This window comes from Petromyzon marinus, chromosome 59 (assembly GCF_048934315.1).
Source record: "Petromyzon marinus isolate PM22_M1 ecotype Great Lakes invasive population chromosome 59, UKy_Petmar_22M1.pri1.0, whole genome shotgun sequence".
Lineage (NCBI taxonomy): Eukaryota > Metazoa > Chordata > Hyperoartia > Petromyzontiformes > Petromyzontidae > Petromyzon > Petromyzon marinus.
Window position 1 is genome coordinate 474,851 of NC_133725.1, and position 24,579 is coordinate 499,429.

General features: G+C 55.9%; 2 protein-coding genes across 2 annotated transcripts; both read left to right on the forward strand.

The window, feature by feature from the left end:
- The first annotated feature begins 723 nt into the window (after positions 1-723).
- LOC116955327 (uncharacterized) lies at positions 724-5,047 on the forward strand. The gene is made up of 2 exons (XM_032976347.2): positions 724-1,060; positions 3,093-5,047. The coding sequence occupies exons 1-2, from the start codon at positions 862-864 to the stop codon at positions 3,863-3,865; spliced, it is 972 nt and encodes a 323-aa protein (XP_032832238.2). The 5' UTR covers positions 724-861; the 3' UTR covers positions 3,866-5,047.
- A 1,961-nt stretch (positions 5,048-7,008) lies between these two features.
- LOC116955328 (netrin-G1-like) lies at positions 7,009-22,255 on the forward strand. The gene is made up of 6 exons (XM_076052936.1): positions 7,009-8,839; positions 10,209-10,583; positions 11,079-12,426; positions 13,595-13,759; positions 18,944-19,078; positions 21,942-22,255. Exons 1-6 carry the CDS (start codon positions 8,561-8,563, stop codon positions 22,253-22,255), a joined length of 2,616 nt encoding a protein of 871 aa, XP_075909051.1. The 5' UTR covers positions 7,009-8,560.
- The last annotated feature ends 2,324 nt before the right edge of the window (positions 22,256-24,579 follow it).

The following is a 24,579-nucleotide window of genomic DNA, read 5'->3' on the forward strand; positions in this document are numbered from 1 at the left end:
TTGTATCGTTTTACAGCGAAACAGAAATGTTTAAACTATTTTTTTTAAAGCGACCCACTTCTGTGAAAGAAATTAGTTCAATGTCGACACAAAAAAAATCTGAACAGGATAATACTATATATTATTATCGGATAATAATACACAACGGAGAAGCATCGCTGAGGAGAATATAAACAGCAAGACAAGTAAAGTTGTTGTGTCTTACACCCCTCCTCCACCCGACATAGCTCATGAATAATGGTCCATACGTGATTAATAACACACACACACACATTTGCCAGTTCATGAGAAACATGCCTCTCGATAATTTATATTATTTTGCTGCTATAATTTTACACGCGATAAGCCACTTTATTGAGCTATCATTTGTGGCCAGGTCGCTTCTAATAGCTCAGTAGGCTTTACTTGGTAAGATAAAAAAAAAATAGTTTTATTTCGTAAATATGTTTCTGTGATATGTTTACCTTTCCTACATTTTGCACTGCTGTTGTGTTTTTGTGCAGTTTGTTGTCACGTTCTGACCCCCTGCCTCCTACTGGACATCTGTGACAAAAGAGCTTGATAGCTCATCGGATTCTCCCTGCAGTGTGAATACATTCTAACTGATGCGTGAGCAGCAGCAGCGGCCATGCTGCACCTGAGTGACGTCATCGCCCTCGACGAGTGGAGCATGCGGCTCCGCACGCCGGTGTGACCCACGTGACGGCGCTGGAGGGTAACGCCCCCACCTTGACGTCACTCCCTCGCCACTGCTATGTCACTGTGACGTCACTCGCATCACCTTCGTCGTCGAGAGAGACGCACAGCAGCTCGCAGGCAACGATGGCGGATCCCGAGGAGCTACTTAGCCTCTTTTAGAAAATGTTGTTCCACTTCTTCAGCGCTGGAGGAGGAGAAGACCGAGATGTCGTCGGAAATCCCTGCGACAGCTGCCCTTGCGAACTGCCCCCTACCGCCAACTCGAAGGGCCTCGACGCGCTGATGGCCGCGATGGTCACGTTCACGGCGGCGTCCGTGATATTCTTGGCCATCCTCTTTGTCTATGCCCGCAACAGCTACAGTAAGTGTGCCTATAGTCTTCATGCGAGTCCAAACGGGCTCTATGCGAGTCTATGTGTTTCTGTGCAAGTCAGTGGGTCTCTGTGTTTATCTACGTGTCTCTGTGCACGTCTGTAGGTCTCTTTTGTGTGTGTGTGCATCTGTGCATCTCTGTGAGTCTATAGGTTCATGCGTATGCCTATTGGCCTATGTGCTGCGGGTCTGTGTGTGAATCTTCATGTCACTGTGTGTGTCTGTGTCCCTCAGAGCGTATCTATGTGTCTATGTACTTCTATGCGTCTCTGTGTAGGTGAGTCTGAGTTTATGTAAGGGTCTATTGGCCTATGGGCATGTCTCTCGGTCTCTTGGCGAGTCGATGGGTCTCTGCAAGTCTCTGCCTCTGTGCGAGTGAAAGTTTACTTGTGTGCCTCTATGTGTCTCGTGAGTCTATGGGTCTATATACGTGTCTGTGTGTCTGTATTTATGCATGTATGATGGGAAGTTGGGGAGATAATGAAGAAGTTTGCTTCCTTGGGCAGTGTGCTCATGACCAACTCCGGGTTGGCAGCCAAGGTGTCACTGAATTAGACGAGCGGCATTATCTTTCCATTAGCTGCATGATGCTGTGTGGAAGATACCTGGTCTGTCGCTCCATACAGAGCTCCGGGTCTTCTCGGCCACAGTTATGACCTCCCTTTTATATCCTTGCGAAACGTGGAGCCCTCTGAAGGAGCGTCAGTGGTGGTTTGAAACATTTAGGCTGGCCTACCAACGATCCATATTGGGTTTAACCAGACCGGATTGTGTGAGGAGCTCACAGATTCTTGAAAGATATTGACAGGGTTCCATCAGTGAGCTCCTAAAGCCAGCGAGGCTGCGTTGGCTGGGTCATAGCCTGCATGCCCAGCTACCGCATGCCCAAGCAGCTTTGATTTGGCTGGATAAATGCTGCTAATTTGGCACGATACAGACTATAGAAGAGATGGAATTATGTGGTATAGAAGGAAGCTGATTTGACTTGCCGATGACTGCTAATAGCAGTCTCAAGATCGGCTTCTTTGGAGGAGGCTCGTGAAGGATGTTGCTCGGGAGTTGGAGGCAGTCACCCTCCAGCAACAACGGAGGGCAAAGGAGCGATGCTCACAATGAGTGGAGTGCTAAAACGCAGAAACTGGCACAATGGCGAGCACAGTTGGTGCATCTGCCAGTCAGCCCAGCGCACCTGATTCTGTGCCGGTGACCTCCTGCCAGTGGGCTTTCAACACCTCACGTGGCCTCAATCCGAACCTAGCATGGCACAAGCACCGTATTGACGTCACTGACATTTAGTGGTTGTTGTACGCATCTGCGGGTCTCTGTGAGTCAATGAGTCTGTGCCTGTCTCCGGGTCTCTGGGCGTGTTTATGGGCATCTATGAGGATGTTTAGATATATCTGTGTCCAAGAATGGGAATTGGAAGTAGTGTGGGAACTCATGAAGTAATTCCCCCTCCACCTACCCTACTAGACATGGACTGTACCAACTGAGGTTGAGCACGAGAAGCGGACGCGAACATTGACTCACAAATTAACATGTTTCGCCTGTGTCAGCTGCACGTTCATTTAATATAATAATATAGTTGTATACCTTTTTTACAATTGTGTGCACGTTTATCACCCTCGTCCCGTTTGGGAGATGAATAATATGACGACACTTGATAATTCTATACATAGATATGTAAATAGACTATCTACAACTACACCTGTCCCTGGCTCCATTCAGGAGGATGCAGTTGAGTTCAGATTTTTGCTTCCCTCACTGTGTTATGGCCTCTTTCCACTACTATTCGTCTATGCTTCCTAGAGTGCCATAAACATTCGTTTATGGCACTCTTTACAGACAAAATGTTGCTCATATGACGCCGTAAATCTCATAGCCCATATGGTAAATAAGTTATTTTGTGTGACTGACAGGGCCGTACGTTCTAAGCAAGAAAGGTTGACAACATGCGATGATTTGAAGGTTCGTGTCGGGCTGATGTTCACCAAACTGACGATGGTTTCTTTACACCCCAGGATACGAACGACGGGAGAATGCGGAGCTCCTTCTGCTGGTGGAAATGAAGCGTCGCCAGCTCAAGGAACTGAAGAAAGCCACGGCCATTGTGTCCACCAACACGACCACTATCGCCAATGCCACCCCAGCTGCCACATGCAGTATTGCCGCTGCCCCTGAGGTTGCTGCTGGGAGGGTCATCACAACCAACACCAACAACACCACCACCCTGGCTGCTGCTGCTGGCACGTCATTTACACCCACCACCACACCGGCTGGAGTTGGTAGATCTAGTGCCACATCGGCGGCTGCTGCCGGCAGCTCCAAAGCCGCCACCACAACCTCGGCTGCTCCTGGCAGCTCCAAAGCCGCCACTTCCGCCAACCCAACTGATGCCAGGAGATGCAACGCTGCCACCACGGCTGCTCCTGGCTGCTCCCTCGCCGACACCACTGCCACCCCGACTGCTGCCGGGAGATGCAATGCTGGCACCCCGACTGTGGCCAGAAGTTCCACCACCACACCCCCCAGCCATCGAAAAACCAAGTTTCACAAATTCCGTAATTTTGTTCGAGAACTTTGCCGGTCGGCTACAACTCGACGGTCTATCACCACAAGGCTTGCGTCTGCAGGCCGATCAACCGCTGCCACCCCGACCGACGCCGACAGATTGGATGCTGCCAAGGCCATCCACGTGGCCGCCACCACCACCGCCATTAAATCGGCCTCATTTGCCACTGATGGCAAAGAGCCCAAGAAGGCCAAGAAAAACTATGGACCTTACTATCAATAGGCCCCACTCCCTCCTGATCAGGCATCCTCACTCACTAGGCCCCACTCCCTCCTGGTCAGGCATCCTCACTCCCTAGGCCCCATTCCCTCCTGGTCAGGCATCCTCACTCCATAGGCCCCACTCCCTCCTGATCAGGCATTGTTACTCACTAGGCCCCACTACCTCCTGGTCAGGCATCCTTACTCCCTAGGCCCCACTCCCTCTTGATCAGGCATCCTCACTCCCTAGGCCCCACTCCCTCCTGGTCAGGCATCCTTACTCACTAGGCCCCACTTCCTCCTGGTCAGGGATCTTTACTCCCTAGGCCCCACTCCCTCCTGTTCAGGTATCCATACTCCCTAGGCCCCACTCCCTCCTGGTCAGGCATCTTTACTCCCTAGGCACCACTCCCTCCTGGTCAGGTATCCATACTCCTTCGGCCCCAATCCATCCTGGTCAGGCATCCTTGCTCCCTAGGCCCCACTCACTCCTGGTCAGGCATCCTTACAAACTAGGCCCCACTCCCTCCTGGTCAGGCATCCTTACTCCCTAGGCCCCACTCCCTCCTGATCAGGCATCCTTACTCCCTAGGCCCCAATCCCTCCTGATCAGGCATCCTTACTCCCTAGGCCCCAATCCCTCCTGATCAGGCATCCTTGCTACCTAGGCCCCACTCCCTCCTGGTCAGGCATCCTTACAAACTAGGCCCCACTCCCTCCTGGTCAGGCATCCTTACTCCCTAGGCCCCACTCCCTCCTGATCAAGCATCCTTACTCCCTAGGCCCCAATCCCTCCTGATCAGGCATCCTTACTCCCTAGGCCCTAATCCCTCCTGATCAGGCATCCTTGCTGCCTAGGCCCCACTCCCTCCTGGTCAGGCATCTTAACTCAATAGGCCCTGCTCCTAACTGAAAAGCGGTCCCAATGCCACCACCCACCATTCACTACTACATGACGGTGACATCACCACGATGCCTGTGCCAGGCCAGGTGCACTTTGAGGCCATGTGAAGTGCCCAATGCTCGCTGACAGGAGGTCACAGGACAGACCCAGGTGCCATGGGTTGACTGACTGAAATGAATGGCAGATGCTCCAACTGTGCCCCCTAATCGCCTAATGTGTCCCCCTACTGTGGACTGCTGTTCAAATTGTCGATCTTGTTATATGTCAAATCCGTTGATTAAAAACATTGTTGTAACTTCAGATTCTTGCCTTAAGTTTAGTCATTACACTTTCCATGTTTTGATTTCAATGTTGGTTTTTTCAAGCCAAAACAAAGGGCGAAATTTTTCTTTTGGGAGGGAATCGCTAAGAGAGGCTGAGCACAACAGTGGCCAAGAAGAACCGGAGCTTCATATGGAGTGATTGGCTACGTAGCTTCCACACAGAGTTGCGCCTCTGGACTAAATACAATAAGACCTCCACTCTCAAATGGGAGCTGGTCATGAGCACACTGCCCAGGTATAGGAATTCCTCCACCCTTTCCACAATTTCCCTATCATGCAGAGTTGAGGTCTGTTCGAGTTCTTAATGACATAAAATATCCGGACAGCTACTGTTGTATTTTGGTGGGGCTAATAAGGCCCCAACTCTCATCGGCACGATCCAGGTTCAGTATCAGTCTCGAACTCGTCGCAGTGAGCAGTCATTGCAAGATCGTCATCACCATCATACAGACTATATGTCGGTCCCTCTCTTTCCAGATCAAGAAAACCCATTCCACGTTGGTGCAGGTGCTGTAGGTAGGGCAGGTGGTGCAGGTGTAGTCCTCACCGTGGCTATCAGCGCCTCTGCCTCCAGCCACAGACTCAACCATAGATCGGCACAGGTGTGATACATCTGATGTGTGTATATCACGTGTATCTCTCACACACACACCTGTGTGTGTGTGTGAGAGATACACGTGATATACACACAGGTGTGTGATACACGTGATACACACACGTGTGTGTGTGAGATACACGTGATACACACACGTGTGTGTGATACACGTGATACACACAGGTGTGTGTGTGAGATACACGTGATACACAGGTGTGTGTGAGATACACGTGATACACACACAGGTGTGTGTGAGATACACGTGATACACACACGTGTGTGTGTGTGATACACGTGATACACACACAGGTGTGTGTGTGAGATACACGTGATACACACACAAGTGTGTGTGTGTGTGATACACGTGATACACAGGTGTGTGTGTGAGATACACGTGATACACACACACGTGTGTGTGTGAGATACACGTGATACACACACAGGTGTGTGTGAGATACACGTGATACACACACAGGTGTGTGTGTGAGATACACGTGATGCACACGTGTGTGTGTGTGATACACGTGATACACACACAGGTGTGTGTGTGACATACACGTGATACACACACGTGTGTGTGATACACGTGATACACACACGTGTGTGTGTGAGATACACGTGATACACACACACAAGTGTGTGTTCTACATGTGATACACATAGGTGTTTGTGATACCAGTAATACACATGTGTGATGCAGGTGATCTACACAGGTGTGTGATACAGATGATCTGCTCACAAGTGTTTGATACAGGTGATATGCACACAGGTGTGCCTAGTACAGAAGGGGTAGGAGAGAGGGGGGCAGGTGAGAGAGAGGGAGGGAGTGGGGGGGGGGCAGCATGCTGCGGGGTGTTTGTCGCGGGAGTGATCCACGGGGATTTGGCGCAGCGGTTCTCAGGATTAGTGCGGCGCTAATTAAGCAACAACCTCTACCCCTACACAACCCCTACACAACTGCTACCCCTGTCACCACACTACCCCAATCTCTACCTCGATTATCACACGACCCCTTTCTCTACCCCTATCACTATCCCTACGTCTACCCATAACTCTACCCTAATGCTAGCGAATGACGGACGGAGAGAGAGGGTCAGGAGAGAGAGAGGGACAGGAGAGAGAGAGGGACAGGAGAGAGAGAGGGACAGGAGAGAGAGAGGGACAGGAGAGAGAGAGGGACAGGAGAGAGAGAGAGGGACGGGAGAGAGAGGGACAGGAGAGAGAGAGGGACAGGAGAGAGAGAGAGGGACAGGAGAGAGAGAGACATGAGAGAGAGAGAGGGACATGAGAGAGGGACAGGAGAGAGAGAAAGAGGGACAGGAGAGAGAGGGACAGGAGAGAGAGAGAGGGACAGGAGAGAGAGAGAGGGACAGGAGAGAGAGAGGGACAGGAGAGAGAGAGGGACAGGAGAGAGAGAGAGGGACAGGAGAGAGAGAGAGAGGGACGGGAGAGAGAGGGACAGGAGAGAGAGAGAGACAGGAGAGAGAGGGGACAAGAGAGAGAGAGGGACAGGAGAGGGGGTGCGCTCGATGAAAGGCGCTCTGCGAGAGTAAAGAAAGTCGCTAGCAGCGAGAGAAGAGAGGGGGAGAGTCCGTGCATGGGAGGGCAGAGGGGTGAGTAGAGCAGAGTTGAGACAGAGGAGAGGGGGGAGTGGAGAGGAAGGGGTGGGAGAGGTGAGAGAGGGGAGAGGGGGGAGTGGAGGGAAGAGTGGAGGGGAGAGCGACAGACGGAGGCAAGGGAGGTTACAGGGAGAGGGCACGGAGATAGACCGTGGATGGGACTCCTCTACGGAGCGCTAAGTACACACACGGGCATAGACACAGACACAAACAGACACATACAGAGACACACACGGGCATAGACACACAGACACATACAGACACACAGACACACATAGACACACACAAACATACACAGACACACACAGACACATAGACACACAGACACATAGACACACATAGACACACATAGACACACAGACACACAGACACACACAAACACACACACAGACACACACACAGACACACACATAGACACACACAGACATATAGACATACACAGAAACACAGACACATAGACACACACACAGACAGACACAGACACACACAGACACACACAGACACACAGACACAGACACACACAGACACACACAGACACACACAGACACAGACACACACAGACACACACAGACACATAGACACACACATAGACACACACAGACACACACAGACACATACACATAGACACACACAGACACATACACATAGACACACACAGACACATACACAGACACAGACATACACATAGACACACACAGACATACACAGGCACACACAGACAGACACATAGACACACACAGAAACACACAGACACAGACATACACAGACACACATACAGACACATACACAGACATACACAGACACACATACAGACACATACACAGACACACATACAGACACACACACAGACACACACACAGACAGACACACACAGACACACATAGACACACAGACACACATAGACACATAGACACAGACACACACACAGACATACACAGACACACACACAGACACACACAGACACATAGACACACACACAGACACAGACACACACACACACAGACACAGACAGACACAGACACACACACACAGACCGACACAGACACACACAGACACATAGACACACACAGACACATAGACACACACAGACACATAGACACACACAGACACATAGACACACACACACAGACACAGACAGACACAGACACATAGACACACACACAGACACAGACACACACACACAGACAGACACACACACACAGACCGACACAGACTCGGCCACCGCACTACCGGAGTCTAGTCCAGGTGCAGTGCAGCAGCGGCAGCCGCGTCCGCCATGCGCCCCGTCGCCTCCTCCCCGCGTCCCCTCGTCACACTCTGCGCTCTCCTGGCACTGCTGCCCGCGGTCTCCTACCCCTCCCCCTGCGAGGACGCCCTGCCGGGGTCCAGGGGCTCGAGCGGGGACCCCGCGGAGGACTCTGCGGGGTCTGGGGGGCCCAGAGGGGTCCCCTTCCCGTGCCCGGCGGAGGCCACGAACCTCGCTCGCTTCGCGTCCCTCAGCGTGGAGCCCACCGGCATCACTTGCGGCACGCCGGCGGAGACGTTCTGTGCCATGGTGGGTGGGTGGGTGTGGGTGGGTGGGTGTGGGTGGGTGTGAGTGGGTGGGTGGGTGTGGGTGGGTGGGTGTGTGTGGGTGGATGAGGGTGTGTGAGTGGGTGGGTGAGTGAGTGGGTGAGTGTGTATGGGTGGGTGGGTGAGTTTGAGTGGATGGGTGAGTGGGTGGGTGAATGAGTGGGTGGGTGAATGAGTGAGTGGGTGAATGAGTGAGTGGGTGAGTGGATGAATGAGTGAGTGATTTAATGAATGTGAGTGGGTGGGTGAGTGAGTGAGTGGGTGGTTGAGTGAGTGGGTGGGTAAGTGGGTGGGTGAGTGGGTGGGTGAGTGGGTGAATGAGTGAGTGGGTAAGTGGGTGAATGAGTGAGTGGGTGTGTGTGAGTGGGTGTGAGTGGGTGGGTGGGTGAGTGGGTGGGTGGGTGAGTGGGTGAATGAGTGAGTGGGTGAATGAGTGAGTGGGTGAATCAGTGAGTGAGTGAATTAATGAATGTGAGTGGGTGGGTGAGTGAATGAGTGTGAGTGGGTGGGTGGGCGAGTGAGTGAGTGGGTGAGTGGGTGAGTGAGTGGGTGAGTGGGTGAATGAGTGAGTGGGTGAGTGGGTGAATGAGTGAGTGGATGAATGAGTGAGTGGGTGAATGAGTGTGAGTGAGTGAATTAATGAATGTGAGTGGGTGGGTGAGTGAGTGGGTGGGTGGGTGAGTGAGTGAGTGGGTGAGTGGGTGGGTGAGTGGGTGAATGAGTGAGTGGATGAATGAGTGAGTGGGTGAATGAGTGTGAGTGAGTGAATTAATGAATGTGAGTGGGTGGGTGAGTGAGTGGGTGGGTGAGTGAGTGAGTGAGTGGGTGGGTGAGTGGGTGGGTGAGTGAGTGAGTGGGTGGGTGAGTGGGTGGGTGAGTGGGTGGGTGGGTGAGTGGGTAGGTGGGTGGGTGGGTGAGTGAGTGGGTGGGTGGGTGGGTGAGTGAGTGAGTGGGTGGGTGGGTGAGTGAGTGGGTGGGTGAGTGAGTGAGTGAGTGGGTGAGTGGGTGGGTGAGTGGGTGGGTGGGTGAGTGGGTAGGTGGGTGGGTGGGTGAGTGAGTGTGTGGGTGAGTGAGTGGGTGGGTGAGTGAGTGAGTGAGTGGGGGAGTGGGTGGGTGAGTGAGTGAGTGGGTGGTTGAGTGAGTGAGTGGGTGGGTGAGTGGGTGAGTGAGTGGGTGGGTGAGTGGGGAGTGTCAGTGCAGCGGTTAGTGCGCTGCGTCACCGTTGGCCATGAGCGAGAATGGAACTCGAGTCGCCTGAGGTCGTAGCGCAGTTCTAACCGCTCCACCTCTACCCCCTCTCACCCTCTCACCCTCTAACCCCCCCGCCCCGCCCATCGCATGCGAGAGGGCAGGAGAACCCCTACCTGTGCGACGAGTGCGACGCGCAGACGCCGGAGCTGTCCCACCCGCCCGAGCTGATGACAGACTCGGGCCCGCGCGCCTCCGCCACGCGCTGGCAGAGCGCCACGTGGCTCCGGCGTGAGCCCCCGGCCCCGCTGCGCGCCACCGTGCGCCTCTCGTGGGGCGGGGTGCCCGTGGAGTTGGCGGGCGACCTCGTGGTGACGTTCGGCGCTCGGCGGCCACCGCCCGACGCGATGCTCGTGGAGCGATCGCGCGACCACGGGCGCACGTGGCGCCCCTGGCAGCTGCTGGCGAGCGACTGCGCGCGCGCCTTTGGGATGCCCGCGCGTGGCGACGCGCCCATGAACGCCGCCAACGCGCTCCAGGTGGGTGGGTGAGCGGGTGGGTGAGTGGGTGGGTAAGTGAGTGGGTGGGTAAGTGAGTAGGTGAGTGAGTGGGTGGTGCAGTGGGTGAGTGGGTGGTTGAGTGGGTGAGCGGGTGGGTGAGTGGGTGGTGCAGTGAGTAGGTGAGTGAGTGGGTGGTGCAGTGGGTGGGTGGGTGAGTGAGTGAGTGGGTGGTTCGGTTGAGTGGGTGGGTGGGTGGTTGGTTGAGTGGGTGGGTGGGTGGGTGAGCGGGTGAGTGAGTGGGTGGGTGAGTCGCTGGGTGAGTGAGTGGGTGAGTGAGTGGGTCGATGGGTGAGTGAGTGACGGATGTGTGTGTGTGTGACAGGGGTGTGTGCATGATGGGTTGAGATCCGATTGGGTTATTTGGCGAGTGAGTGGGTGGGTGAGTGAGGGGTGTGCGCGTGTGCCAGTTTGAATCATTCAAGCATGGCCTGCCTACGATCCACCATGGGTGTAACTCCGCTGTTCGCCCGGCAGGTGTTCTGCACGGAACGCTACTCCCAGACCTATGGTTTGGCACGGGGCGAGCGGGTGGCGCGGATCGAGATGGAGGAACGCATCGCCCTGCTGGGGTCCCTCCGATCCCGCGGGGCCCCCGAGGGCCCCGGCAGCCCGGGCCCCAGGGCCCTGCGCGAATTCCTCACGGCCACGGACGTGCGGATACAGCTGCTGGAGCCGTCGACGGGCGACACGGGCGTCGACGCTGAGTCACTGTCCAAGTACTTCTACTCCATCGCGGACATCGCCGTGCCGGGCCGCTGTGCCTGCCCCCGGCCCCAGGGGCCCCCCGCGGAGCAAGGACCCCCCAGGGGGGCCGAGAAACCCCACATCCGTTACGCCGGGCCGGATCGGCCACACGCCGGATTGGGCGTCCGTCACCACGGAGCGAACGTCCATCACGCCGGAGCAGCTTTTCAAGGCGCTGGATCGGATCGGCGTGAGGCTGGACTGGATCTCCATGACGTTGGAACGGATGTTCAAAGCACTGGGCCAGATGTCCACGACACTGGATTGGATATCCATTACGCTGGACCGGATCGACATGACACTGGACCAGATGTCCATCACTCTGGACCAGATGTCCATCAGTCTGGACCAGATGTCCATCACACTGGACCAGATGGCCATCACTCTGGACCAGATGGCCATCACTCTGGACCAGATCGACATGACACTGGACCAGATGTCCATCACTCTGGACCAGATGTCCATCACTCTGGACCAGATCGACATGACACTGGACCAGATGTCCATCACTCTGGACCAGATGTCCATCGCACTGGACCAGATCGACATGACACTGGACCAGATCGACATGACACTGGACCAGATGTCCATCACTCTGGACCAGATGTCCATCGCACTGGACCAGATCGACATGACACTGGACCAGATGTCCATCACTCTGGACCAGATGTCCATCACTCTGGACCAGATGTCCATCACTCTGGACCAGATCGACATGACACTGGACCAGATGTCCATCACTCTGGACCAGATCGACATGACACTGGACCAGATGTCGATCACTCTGGACCAGATGTTCATCGCACTGGACCAGATCGAGATGACACTGGACCAGATGTCCATCACTCTGGACCAGATGTCCATCGCACTGGACCAGATGTCCATCACCCTGGACCAGATCTCCATCACGCGGAACCGGATCACCATGACACCGGACCGGATCTTTATAACACTGGGCCGGATGTCCACTACACCGGACCGGATATTTATGACACCAGACCAGATCAACAGCCTGGATTGCCGACCTCTCCCATCGAACCCGCTCCTCTTCCTGCAATCTCCTTCAGTAACATCACGGGTGAGGGTGCAAGTGTGGTCTGTGCCAGTATGATGGTGGTGCCAGTCTGACGGTGGTGCCAGTCTGATGGTGATGCTAGTGTGACGGTGGTGATGGTGGTGACAGTGTGATGGTGGTACTAGTGTGACGGTGGTGCCAGTCTGACGGTGGTGCTAGTGTGATGGTGGTGCCAGTCTAATGGTGGTGATGGTGGTGCTAGTGTGATGGTGGTGCTAGTCTGATGGTGGTGCTAGTGTGATGGTGGTGCCAGTGTGATGGTGGTGCCAGTCTGATGGTGGTGATGGTGGTGCCAGTCTGATGGTGGTGCTAGTGTGATGGTGGTGCCAGTCTGACGGTGGTGCCAGTGTGATGGTGGTGCCAGTGTGATGGTGGTGCCAGTCTGATGGTGGTGATGGTGGTGCCAGTCTGATGGTGGTGATGGTGGTGCCAGTCTGATGGTGGTGCTAGTGTGATGGTGGTGCCAGTGTGACGGTGGTGGCAGCTCGAGGTGAGTTTTGTCTGCGCAGGGTGCCAGTCTGATGGTGGTGATGGTGGTGCTAGTGTGAGGGTGGTGCTAGTGTGAGGGTGGTGATGGTAGTGCTAGTGTGAGGGTGGTGCTAGTGTGACGGTGGTGCCAGTGTGATGGTGGTGATGGTGGTGCCAGTCTGATGGTGGTTGATGGTGGTGCTAGTGTGAGGGTGGTGCTAGTGTGAGGGTGGTGATGGTGGTGCTAGTGTGAGGGTGGTGCTAGTGTGGTGATGGTGATGGTGGTACCAGTGTGATGGTGGTGGCAGTGTGACGGTGGTGCCAGTCTGATGGTGGTGCTAGTGTGAGGGTGGTGCCAGTGTGATGGTGGTGCCAGTGTGATGGTGGTGATGGTGGTGCCAGTCTGATGGTGGTGATGGTGGTGCTAGTGTGAGGGTGGTGATGGTGGTGCCAGTCTGATGGTGGTGATGGTGGTGCTAGTGTGAGGGTGGTGATGGTGGTGCTAGTGTGAGGGTGGTGCTAGTGTGGTGATGGTGATGGTGGTGCCAGTCTGATGGTGGTGATGGTGGTGCTAGTGTGAGGGTGGTACTAGTGTGGTGATGGTGATGGTGGTGCCAGTCTGATGGTGGTGATGGTGGTGCCAGTGTGATGGTGGTGGCAGTGTGACGGGGGTGGCAGCTCGAGGTGAGTTTTGTCTGCGCAGGGTGCCAGTGCCACGGCCACTCGCGGCGCTGCGTGCCCGTGGGCGTGCGGGCGCTCGCCTGCCTCAGCTGCCGGCACGACACGTGGGGGCCGCGCTGCCAGCGCTGCCGCCCGGGATACCACCGCAACGCCAGCGCTCGCCTGCACGAGCCCACGGCGTGCCGCAGTGAGGCCGGCACTCACACACACACGCACTCACAAAGATCAAGACAAAGATCCCCCATATAGCCTTAACAGACTGTAGGGGCAAGTGCTGTTAGCGAGCACCTATGAAGGCCGGAACGGTACACGAGGGGGTGGGTGGCCAGCACCACGCCCGACCGCCTTTGTCTCCCTAGTGGCAATGTTTACACACCGCACCAGGTACTCATTTGAGGCTGAGTCGACCTAGGGGAGGCCCGGGACCGGTTCAGATAATCGTCACTGGTGTTGGCCGTGAGCGGGAATCGAACCCGGGTCGCCAGGTTCATAGCGCAGCGCGCTAACCGCTACACTATCGCTCCCCACTAACACGCACTCACACACACTCACACACACACTCACATGCACACACACACACTCACATGCACACACTCACACGCACACTCACACACATTCACACACACTCACACACTCACTCACACTCACATGCACACACACTCACACGCACTCACACGCACTCACCACACTCACACACACACTCACTCACTCACACACACTCACACATACTCACACACACTCACACTCGCATGCACACACACTCACTCACACCCACTCACATGCACACACACACACTCACACACACTCACACACACTTACGCGTACTCACACACTCTCATGCGCACTCCCACGCGCACACACTCACGCGCACTCACGCTCATGCACACACAATCACAACAACAACAACCGCCATTCGCCACTAAGTAGCGGTGACGTCACCACGACGCTTGTGCCAGGCTATGTGCACCCTGAGGCCACGTGAAGTGTCGAACGCCCGCTGGCAGGAGGTCACGGGGCAGACCAGGTGCCACGGGTCGACTGACTGAGATGACTGGCTGATGCACCACCTGTGCCCCCTACTGTGCCAACCTGCTGTGCTTTAGCCACCCGGCGCTCCGCTCGTTGTTGTGAGCGTCGCTCCTCCGCCCTCCGTTGTTGTTGGAGGGCGACTACCTCCAACTGCCCAGTAGCGTCCTTCACGAGCCTCCTCCACAGAGGCCGATCTTGACACCGCTGGTACCAGTCATCGGCAAGTCCACTCAGCTCCACGTCCTCCTGTACCACATCACTCCATCTCTTCTCTAGCCCGTGCCGCGCCCGCTTAGCCCCCTCAATCCGGCCGAACAAAAGCTGTTTCGGCATGCGGTGGCTGGGCATGCGGGCTACATTACCCAGCCATCGCAGCCTTCCCCGCCGGTGGAGCTCACCGATGGGACCTTGCCCAGATCTTTCAAGGATTTGTGAGCTCCTCACACAATCCAGTCTGGTTAAACCCAGGATGGATCGTAGGCAGGCCAGCCTAAATGTTTCTAACCGGCGAAGATGTTCCATTAGGGGGTCCACGTTTCGCAAGCGTAGAGAAGGGAGGGAATGACCGTGGCCGAGAAGACCTGAAGCTTAGTGCGGAGCGACAGACCAGGTAGCTTCCACACAGCGTTACGCAACCGATGAAAAGATATTGCCGCTCGACTGATTCGGAGTGAGACCTCTGCAGTTAAACTGGAGCCAGTCATAAGCACACTGCCCAGGTATGGGAAACTCTCCACTCTCTCCACAACTGCCCCATCACCGATTGGGAGTTGTGGGGGTGGAGTGTCCGATGGTACAAAATACCCAGGCAGGTGCTTAGTTTTAGTGGGGCTGATGGTAAGGCCCCACCTCTTAGTGGCACTCTCCAGTCTCAGCAGCAGCGCCTCCAACTCCTCCTCTGAATGAGCAGCTATTACCAAATCATCAGTATACATAACGTGGTTGAGCAATAGGGAGCCATCCCTTGACCGCACCCGGGCATCGATCAGCCTCCCATTATATCTGTACCATATGGAGATTCCCCGATACAGCTATTGAAGGCTTCACGAACTACGTGGTCAAAATAGATGTTAAATAATGTGGGAGCCAGAGGACATCCCTGTCGCACCCCAAGGTGTACAAAGAATGGCTCTGACTCCCGGCCACGTAGTTTTACCCGGGCCCGCTCACCATCATGAAGGTCCTTAATGATCGTGAGCAGAGTGTCAGGTACTCCAAAAGCACGAAGAACAACCCAGAGCCCAGGCCTACTGATGGTATCATAGGCCTTGACCAGGTCAATAAAGCAGAGATGTAGGTCTTGTTGGAATTCCCTACACCTCTGCTGTAGCAGACGGACAGAAAATATGGCATCTGTGCAGGACCGCCCTTTCCTGAAACCGCATTGGGGCTCCGCAAGCCTCTCCTCAGCGTGCCTGGCAAGGCGATGCTGAATAATCCTTGCCAGGACCTTTCCCGGCACACTGAGGAGTGAGATGCCCCTGTAGTTGTTACAGTCTGTGCGGTTCCCCTTCTTAAAAAGGGGGACCACCAGGCATCCTTACAATCCTGCGGAATCCGTCCAGTGGTCCAGACCGTTGTTATGATGTCATATAGGGCAGTCTGTGCACAAACGCCACCCTCCCTCAGCATTTCGCTTGGGAGATCATCTCTGCCCGCTGCCTTTCCTGGTCTCAGACTCCGGATTGCCTTCAGTACTTCCTCAACAGATGGCACCTCAGCCAGCCACTCACAGGGGGTGACTTCTTCCAATATTTGAGGCACCGCAGCCTCAGCAGGGTCATCCTCACTTTGTGCCACGATGTTTTCCTGGCTGACGGATTTTCCCTCCCCCAGGACCTCACAGAAATGCTCAGCAAATCGGCAAACCTGTTCCTGGGGGTCGGAGATTGGATCACCGTTTTTTCCCCTAATGATGGTAATAGGTGTGGCGCTGTTGGTTGCTTTTTTGATGGAGTTAAATAGAGATTTGTGATCACGGGCCACTGAGACAGACTCCATCTCCTCAGCAACCCGCGACCACCAACCATCCTTGCAGCGCCTCACGGCTCTCCGAACCTCCGAGCGAAGGCTGCGGTAAGCCTCCTCATTCTCTGACGTGGGATTCTGTAGCCGATGACAGTGGGCCTGTCGCTTTTCTCAACCATCCTGAACACCTCCTCTGTCAGCCAGGGTCTCTGGGGAGGTCTGGACCGCGTACCCAAAACAGCCATTGCAGCTGCATGAGTCACAGTCCTAAACCTCGCCCATTTACCCTCGACATCAGGAGGAGTCGGGGACGATGCCAATCCCAGCTGCAAGCGATGTGAAATTCTCGCTTGCAACTTTAATCAGATAACTGAGACCAGGCCACTTTAGGTTGGAATGGGGTCCTGGGTGTACACCCACCACCGGAGTGGAAGAATGGCAGGCGCATCTTACAGATGACTAGACGATGGTCAGAGGGCAGATCAGCTCCACGGTAGGTCCTGGTGTCAAGCACATGGGCTCGCATCCGCTGGTCCGTCACTATGTAGTCCAGCAGATGTTCTTGCTTGGACCCGGCATTTATCCATGATGTTGTGTGGATGCGCCGATGCCGGAACAGCGTGTTGGTAATTACAAGCCCATGGGCTGCACAAAAATCTAGCAGCCTCCAACCGTTGTTATTGAGCTGGTCTGGCCCATGCCCTCCAATCACTGTAGACCAGGTGCCAGTATCATGACCAACTCGGGCATTGAAGTCACCCAACATGATGACTCTATCCCGAGGGGCCACTTTAGCCAGCACCTGTGACAGGAGGTCATAGAAGGCATCTGACTCATCGGCTTTGCCTGCATCCCTCCACGGATGTTCATCTCCGGTGGGGGTATAAGTAACCACGACCACCATTCCTCGCCTCCGGTTGATGGGAAGGTGAGCCCAAAGTAGCCTGGGGCTTACAGCTTCCCACACCTCACCGCCACGCTCCCACGCCCCCTTCATTCTTTTGTTCAAAAAAAGAGCCACACCCTGTTGTTTGGCAGTCTGCTGCCCCGAGTAGATGACTGTCCACCTCTTATGGTGTCAGGAGCCAGAGCCGGTCCACCGGACCTCCTGAATGCCACAGAGATCCAGGCGGTACCGGTCCAGCTCCCGACAGAGGAGTGGCAGCCTCTCCTCCGCAGTGAGCGTTCGAACATTCCACGTGGCCACCCGTAGTGGCTTTTCGTTGTTTCTGGAGGAGCCCCGAGGGTAGATATTCAATCTCCTGGCTCCGCCAATTGGGGTTTGGCCAGGAGACGTCATAGACGCCTGGCCCCCCGGGGCCTCCGGCACAAGCTTATTAGTTATATATTTCAGTTTAACTCGTGGTTTAGTGGTAATTAATTGAAGGTGGAGGGGTTACCAGCCCCTCGCACCCGTCCAGAGCCCCCGTTTAGCCCCTGTGGTGGACACATATGCCATGACGGGAGGAGCCAATCAAAATTGGACCTCCCCCCACAGCACTGTCCACGACAGAGTTGCCCGTCCGGCACCGCGAGGAGGTAGGGGGTTGTTTTGCCGGACACACACTCACACACACTCACACACACACACTCACGCGCACTCACGCGTACTCACACACACTCACACACACTCACACACACTCACGCGCGCACTCGCACGCTCACGCGCACTCACGCTCATGCACACACACTCACTCACGCGCACTCACGCGCGCACTCCCATGCGCGCACACTCACACACACTCACACACACTCACGCGTGCACTCACACACACTCACGCGCACTCACGCGTGCACAAAGACAAAACAAAGATCCCCCATATAGCCTTAACAGACTGTAGGGGCAAGTGCTGTTAGCGAGCACCTATGAAGGCCGGAACGGTACACGAGGGGGTGGGTGGCCAGCAACACGCCCGACCGCCTTTGTCTCCCTAGTGGCAATGTTTACACACCGCACCAGGTACTCATTTGAGGCTGAGTCGACCTAGGGGAGGCCCGGGACCGGTTCAGATAATCGTCATTGGTGTTGGCCGTGAGCGGGAATCGAACTCACGCTCACACACACTCACGCGTGCACACACACTCACGCGTGCACTCACACACACTCACACACACTCACACACACTTTCACACACACTCACACACACTTTCACACACACTCACACACACTCACACACACTCACGCATACTCACACACACTCACGCACACTCACACACACTCACACACACTCACGCACCTCACACACACTCACACACACTCACACACACTCACACACACTCACGCACCTCACACACACTCACGCAAACTCACACACACTCACACACACTCACACACACTCACACACTCCCCCCCTACTACCCTGTTGGGCTGCAGGCTGTCAGTGCGAGCCGCTGGGCTCGCTGCACCCGCGCTGCGACGCCGCTGGGCAGTGCTCCTGCCTCCCGGGAGCCACGGGCCTCACCTGCAGCCGCTGCCTGCCCGGCTTCCACTGGCACGGGGGCTGCCGAGGTGCGCGTGTGGTGACTCGTAGAGCACGGACTCACGTGAACCCATACCCTCACGTGAACCCATACCCTCACGTGAACCCATACCCTCACGTGAACCCATACCCTCACGTGAACCCATACCCTCACGTGAACCCATACCCTCACGTGAACACATACCCTCACGTGAACCCATACCCTCACGTGAACCCATACCCTCACGTGAACCCATATCCTTACGTGAACCCATACCCTCACGTGAACACATACCCTCACGTGAACACATACCCTCATGTGAACCCATACCCTCACGTGAACCCAATCTCACGTGAACCCATACCCTCACGTGAACCCATACCCTCACGTGAACCTATACCCCCACGTTAACCCATACCCTCACGTGAACACATACCCTCACGTGAACAAATACCCTCATGTGAACCCATACCCTCACGTGAACCCATACCCTCACGTGAACCCATACCCTCACGTGAACACATACCCTCACGTGAACCTATACCCTCACGTGAACCCATACCCTCACGTGAACCCAAACTCACGTGAACACATACCCTCACGTGAACCCAAACTCACGTGAACCCATACCCTCACGTGAACCCCTACCGTCACGTGAACCCATACCCTCACGTGAACCCAAACTCACATGAACCCATACCCTCACGTGAACCCATACCCTCACGTGAACCCCTACCCTCACGTGAACCCAAATTCACATGAACCCACACTCACATGAACCCAATCTCACGTGAACCCATACCCTCACGTGAACCCAAACTCACGTTAACCTAAACTCACATGAACCCATACCCACACGTGAACCCAAACTCACGTGAACCCATACCCTCACGTGAACCCAAACTCACGTGAACCCAAACTCACGTGAACCCATACCCTCACGTGAACCCATACCCTCACGTGAACCCAAACTCACGTGAACCCAATCTCACGTGAACCCATACCCTCACGTGAACCTAATCTCACGTGAACCCATACCCTCACGTGAAGCCAATCTCACATGAACCCATACCCTCACGTGAACCTAATCTCACGTGAACCCATACCCTCACGTGAACCCATACCCTCACGTGAACCCTTCTCACATGAACCCATACCCTCATGTGAACCCAAACTCACGTGAACCCAATCTCACATGTACCCATACCCTCACGTGAGCCCAATCTCACGTGAACCCAAATTCACGTGAATTCAGACTCACATGAACCCATACCCTCACATGAACCCATACCTTCGTGTGTTTGCGGGCTGTGTTTCCAGGCATAGTAGTTTCAGGCCAGGGCGGTCCTGCATGGATGCCATATTCTCTGTCGATCTACTACAGCAGAGGTGTAGGGGATTCCAACAAAACCTACATCTCTGCTTTATTGACCTGGTCAAGGCCTATGATACCATCAGTAGGCCTGGACTCTGGGTCGTTCTTCGTGCTTTTGGAGTACCTGACCCTCTGCTCACGATCATTAAGGACCTTCATGATGGTGAGCGGGCCCGGGTAAAACTACGTGGCCGGGAGTCAGAGCCATTCCCTGTACACCTTGGGGTGCGACAGGGATGTCCTCTGGCTCCCACATTATTTAACATCTATTTTGACCACGTAGTTCATGAAGCCTGCAATAGCTGTACTGGGGGAATCTCCATATGGTACAGATATAATGGGAGGCTGATCGACGCCCGGGTGCGGTCAAGGGATGGCTCCCTATTGCTCAACCACGTTATGTATGCTGATGATTTGGTAATAGCTGCACATTCGGAGGAGTTGGAGACGCTGTTGCTGAGACTGGAGCGTGCCACTAAGAGGTGGGGCCTTACCACCAGCCCCACCAAAACTAAGCACCTGCCTGGGTATTTTGTACCATCGGACACTCCACCCCCACAACTCCCAATCGGTGATGGAGCAGTTGTGGAGAGAGTGGAGAGTTTCCCATACCTGGGCAGTGTGCTTATGACTGGCTCCAGTTTAACAGCAGAGGTCTCACTCCGAATCAGTCGAGCGGCAATATCTTTTCATCGGTTGCGTAACGCTGTGTGGAAGCTACCTGGTCTGTCGCTCCGCACTAAGCTTCAGGTCTTCTCGGCCACGGGCATTCCCTCCCTTCTCTACGCTTGCGAAACGTGGACCCCCCTAATGGAACATCTTCGCCGGTTAGAAACATTTAGGCTGGCCTGCCTACGATCCATCCTGGGTTTAACCAGACTGGATTGTGTGAGGAGCTCACAAATCCTTGAAAGATCTGGGCACGGTCCCATCGGTGAGCTCCTCCGGCGGGCAAGACTGCGATGGCTGGGTCATGTAGCCCGCATGCCCAGCCACCGCATGCCGAACCAGCTTTTGTTCGGCCGGATTGAGGGGGCTAAGCGGGCGCGGCACGGGCTAGAGAAGAGATGGAGTGATGTGGTACAGGAGGACGTGGAGCTGAGTGGACTTGCCGATGACTGATACCAGCGGTGTCAAGATCGGCCTCTGTGGAGGAGGCTCGTGAAGGACGCTACTGGGCAGTTGGAGGTAGTCGCCCTCCAACAACAACGGAGGGCGGAGGAGCGACGCTCAGAACAACGAGCGGAGCGCCGGATGGCTAAAGCGCAGCAGGTTGGCACAGTAGGGGGCACAGGTGGTGCATCAGCCAGTCATCTCAGTCAGTCGACCCGTGGCACCTGGGTCTGCCCCGTGACCACCTGCCAGCGGGCGTTCGACACTTCACGTGGCCTCAGGGTGCACATAGCCTGGCACAAGCGTCGTGGTGACGTCACCGCCACTTAGTGGCGAATGGCGGTTGTTGTTGTTGTTGTGTGCCTGAGTATGTGTGTGCCTGTGTGTGTGTGCATGTGTGTGTGTGTGCCTGTGTGTGTGCCAGCCAATCTGTGCGACGACGCCCTCCTGCGTTGCCACAACGCCGGCGTCTGCCTCGAGCACAGTCGCTGTCTGTGCCCACCTCGCTACGCGGGCCCCCACTGCCAGCGGGAGCTGTGCCCCCCCGGGGGCATCGGGGTGCCCGAGGGGCACGGCGAGGGCAGGCGACCCAGGGGGCCCAGCGGGGTCTGTGGCAGCCGGGCCACCAGCTGGCAGCGGATCCCCTCTACGCCAGCGGCGGCGGCGGTGGGGGCGGTGGCGGCGGTGGTGGTGGCGGCGATGGGGGGTCCGATGCCCCCCCTGCGAGGGGGTCTATAGGGGGTTCGGCAGAAGGGGGCGAGGGTGACCGGCACGGTGACCCCTGGAGATCGGCAACAGCTCGCTGGGGTCAACGCGGCACTGCTGGCGGAGGAGGCGTCACCGGAGGGAGCTGTGGAGGAGTTGGACTCCGTCTGCCCTGCCGCGTTGCGCAACAATTGCGGGGGAGGAGGGGGGAGGAGGAGTTGGCGGAGGAGGAGGGGGGGGGAGGAGGAGATGGAGGAGGGGGAGGGGGGAGGAGGAGATGGGGGAGGAGGAGGAGGAGGAGGAGGAGGGGGGGGAGGAGGAGATGGAGGAGGAGGGGAGAGAATGAGTTGGGGGAGGAGGAGGAGGGGGGAGGAGGAGATAGAGGAGGGGGACGGGGGAGGAGGAGATGGGGGAGGAGGAGATGGAGGAGGAGGAGGGGGGAGGAGGAGATGGGGGAGGAGGAGGAGGGGGGAGATGAGATGGAGGAGGAGGAGGAGGAGGAGGATGAGGAGGAGGAGGAGGGAGAAGGAGTTGAGGGAGGAGGAGGAGGAGGGGGGAGGATGAGGAGGAGGAGAAGGAGGAGGAGGGGGGGATGAGATGAAGGAGGAGGAGGAGGGGGGGATGAGATGGAGGAGGAGGGGGGGGAGGAGATGGGGGGAGGAGGAGGAGGGGGGAGGAGGAGTTGGGGGAGGAGGAGGAGGGGGGAGGAGATGGGGGAGGAGGGGGGAGGAGGAGATGGGGGATGAGATGGGGGAGGGGGAGGAGGAGATGGGAGGAGGAGGAGGTGGGGATGAGATGGGGGAGGAGGAGGAGGGGGGGAGGAGGAGATGGGGGATGAGATGGGGGAGGAGGAGGACGAGCTAACTACACTCCAGCCCACCACCACCACACGCGAACTGTGACTGACCGCGATGCACTGTATGCACTGTATGCACGATGACCTTTTTTGGCACCGTACGTCGCCTCACCGTGCTGATCGAAAGGGCGCGGGAGGGGAGGCGGTAAAGACAAGAAACGAAACGCAAAAATCTGTTCTGGAGAATTGAGTTTGTTAACCTGGATGATGATGATGATGTTGGTGATTTAACCGTGCATAGCTCCCCAGCGACTTTATGATATCGGAAGGAGGAGCGTTCCAGACGGCCACAGAAGCGCGCGTGAGAGTGCCGTGCGATGATGATGCGGTGATTGCCTCTGTTCGATGGCTCTAAAGGACTGCTTTCGTTATTGAACTCGGTCAGGCCCCACTGAGCTGTGTGGCTCTTTGTCAGAAGCGACCTGGCCACAAATGATCGCTCAACGAAGTGGCTTATCACGTGGACATGGATCGCATACTCTGAACGCGTGATGTCGTTTCTAAATGTGGAGGGAAAGCCCAGAGAGAGAGAGAGACACGCAGACTCCACATATACAGCAGCAGCAGCAGCAGGCGTCACGGTGGGGATAGAGCCCACGACCTCCTGTGCACCAGGAGAGGGAGTCAACATCGCCTAGCCCCAGAGAGAGAGAGAGAGAGAGACGCAGACTCCACATATACAGCAGCAGCAGCAGGCGTCACGGTGGGAATAGAGCCCACGACCTCCTGTGTACCAGGAGAGGGAGTCAACATCGCCTAGCCCCAGAGAGAGTGATACACGCAGACTCCACATATACAGCAGCAGCAGCAGGCGTCACGGTGGGGATAGAGCCCACGACCTCCTGTGTACCAGGAGAGGGAGTCAACATCGCCTAGCCCCAGAGAGAGAGTGATACACGCAGACTCCACATATACAGCAGCAGCAGCAGGCGTCACGGTGGGGATAGAGCCCACGACCTCCTGTGTACCAGGAGAGGGAGTCAACATCGCCTAGCCCCAGAGAGAGAGTGATACACGCAGACTCCACATATACAGCAGCAGCAGCAGGCGTCACGGTGGGGATAGAGCCCACGACCTCCTGTGCACCAGGAGAGGGAGTCAACATCGCCTAGCCCCAGAGAGAGAGATACACGCAGACTCCACATATACAGCAGCAGCAGGCGTCACGGTGGGGATAGAGCCCACGACCTCCTGTGTACCAGGAGAGAGAGTCAACATCGCCTAGCCCCAGAGAGAGAGAGAGAGACGCAGACTCCACATATACAGCAGCAGCAGCAGGCGTCACGGTGGGGATAGAGCCCACGACCTCCTGTGCACCAGGAGAGGGAGTCAACATCGCCTAGCCCCAGAGAGAGAGATACACGCAGACTCCACATATACAGCAGCAGCAGCAGGCGTCACGGTGGGGATAGAGCCCACGACCTCCTGTGTACCAGGAGAGAGAGTCAACATCGCCTAGCCCCAGAGAGAGAGAGAGAGACGCAGACTCCACATATACAGC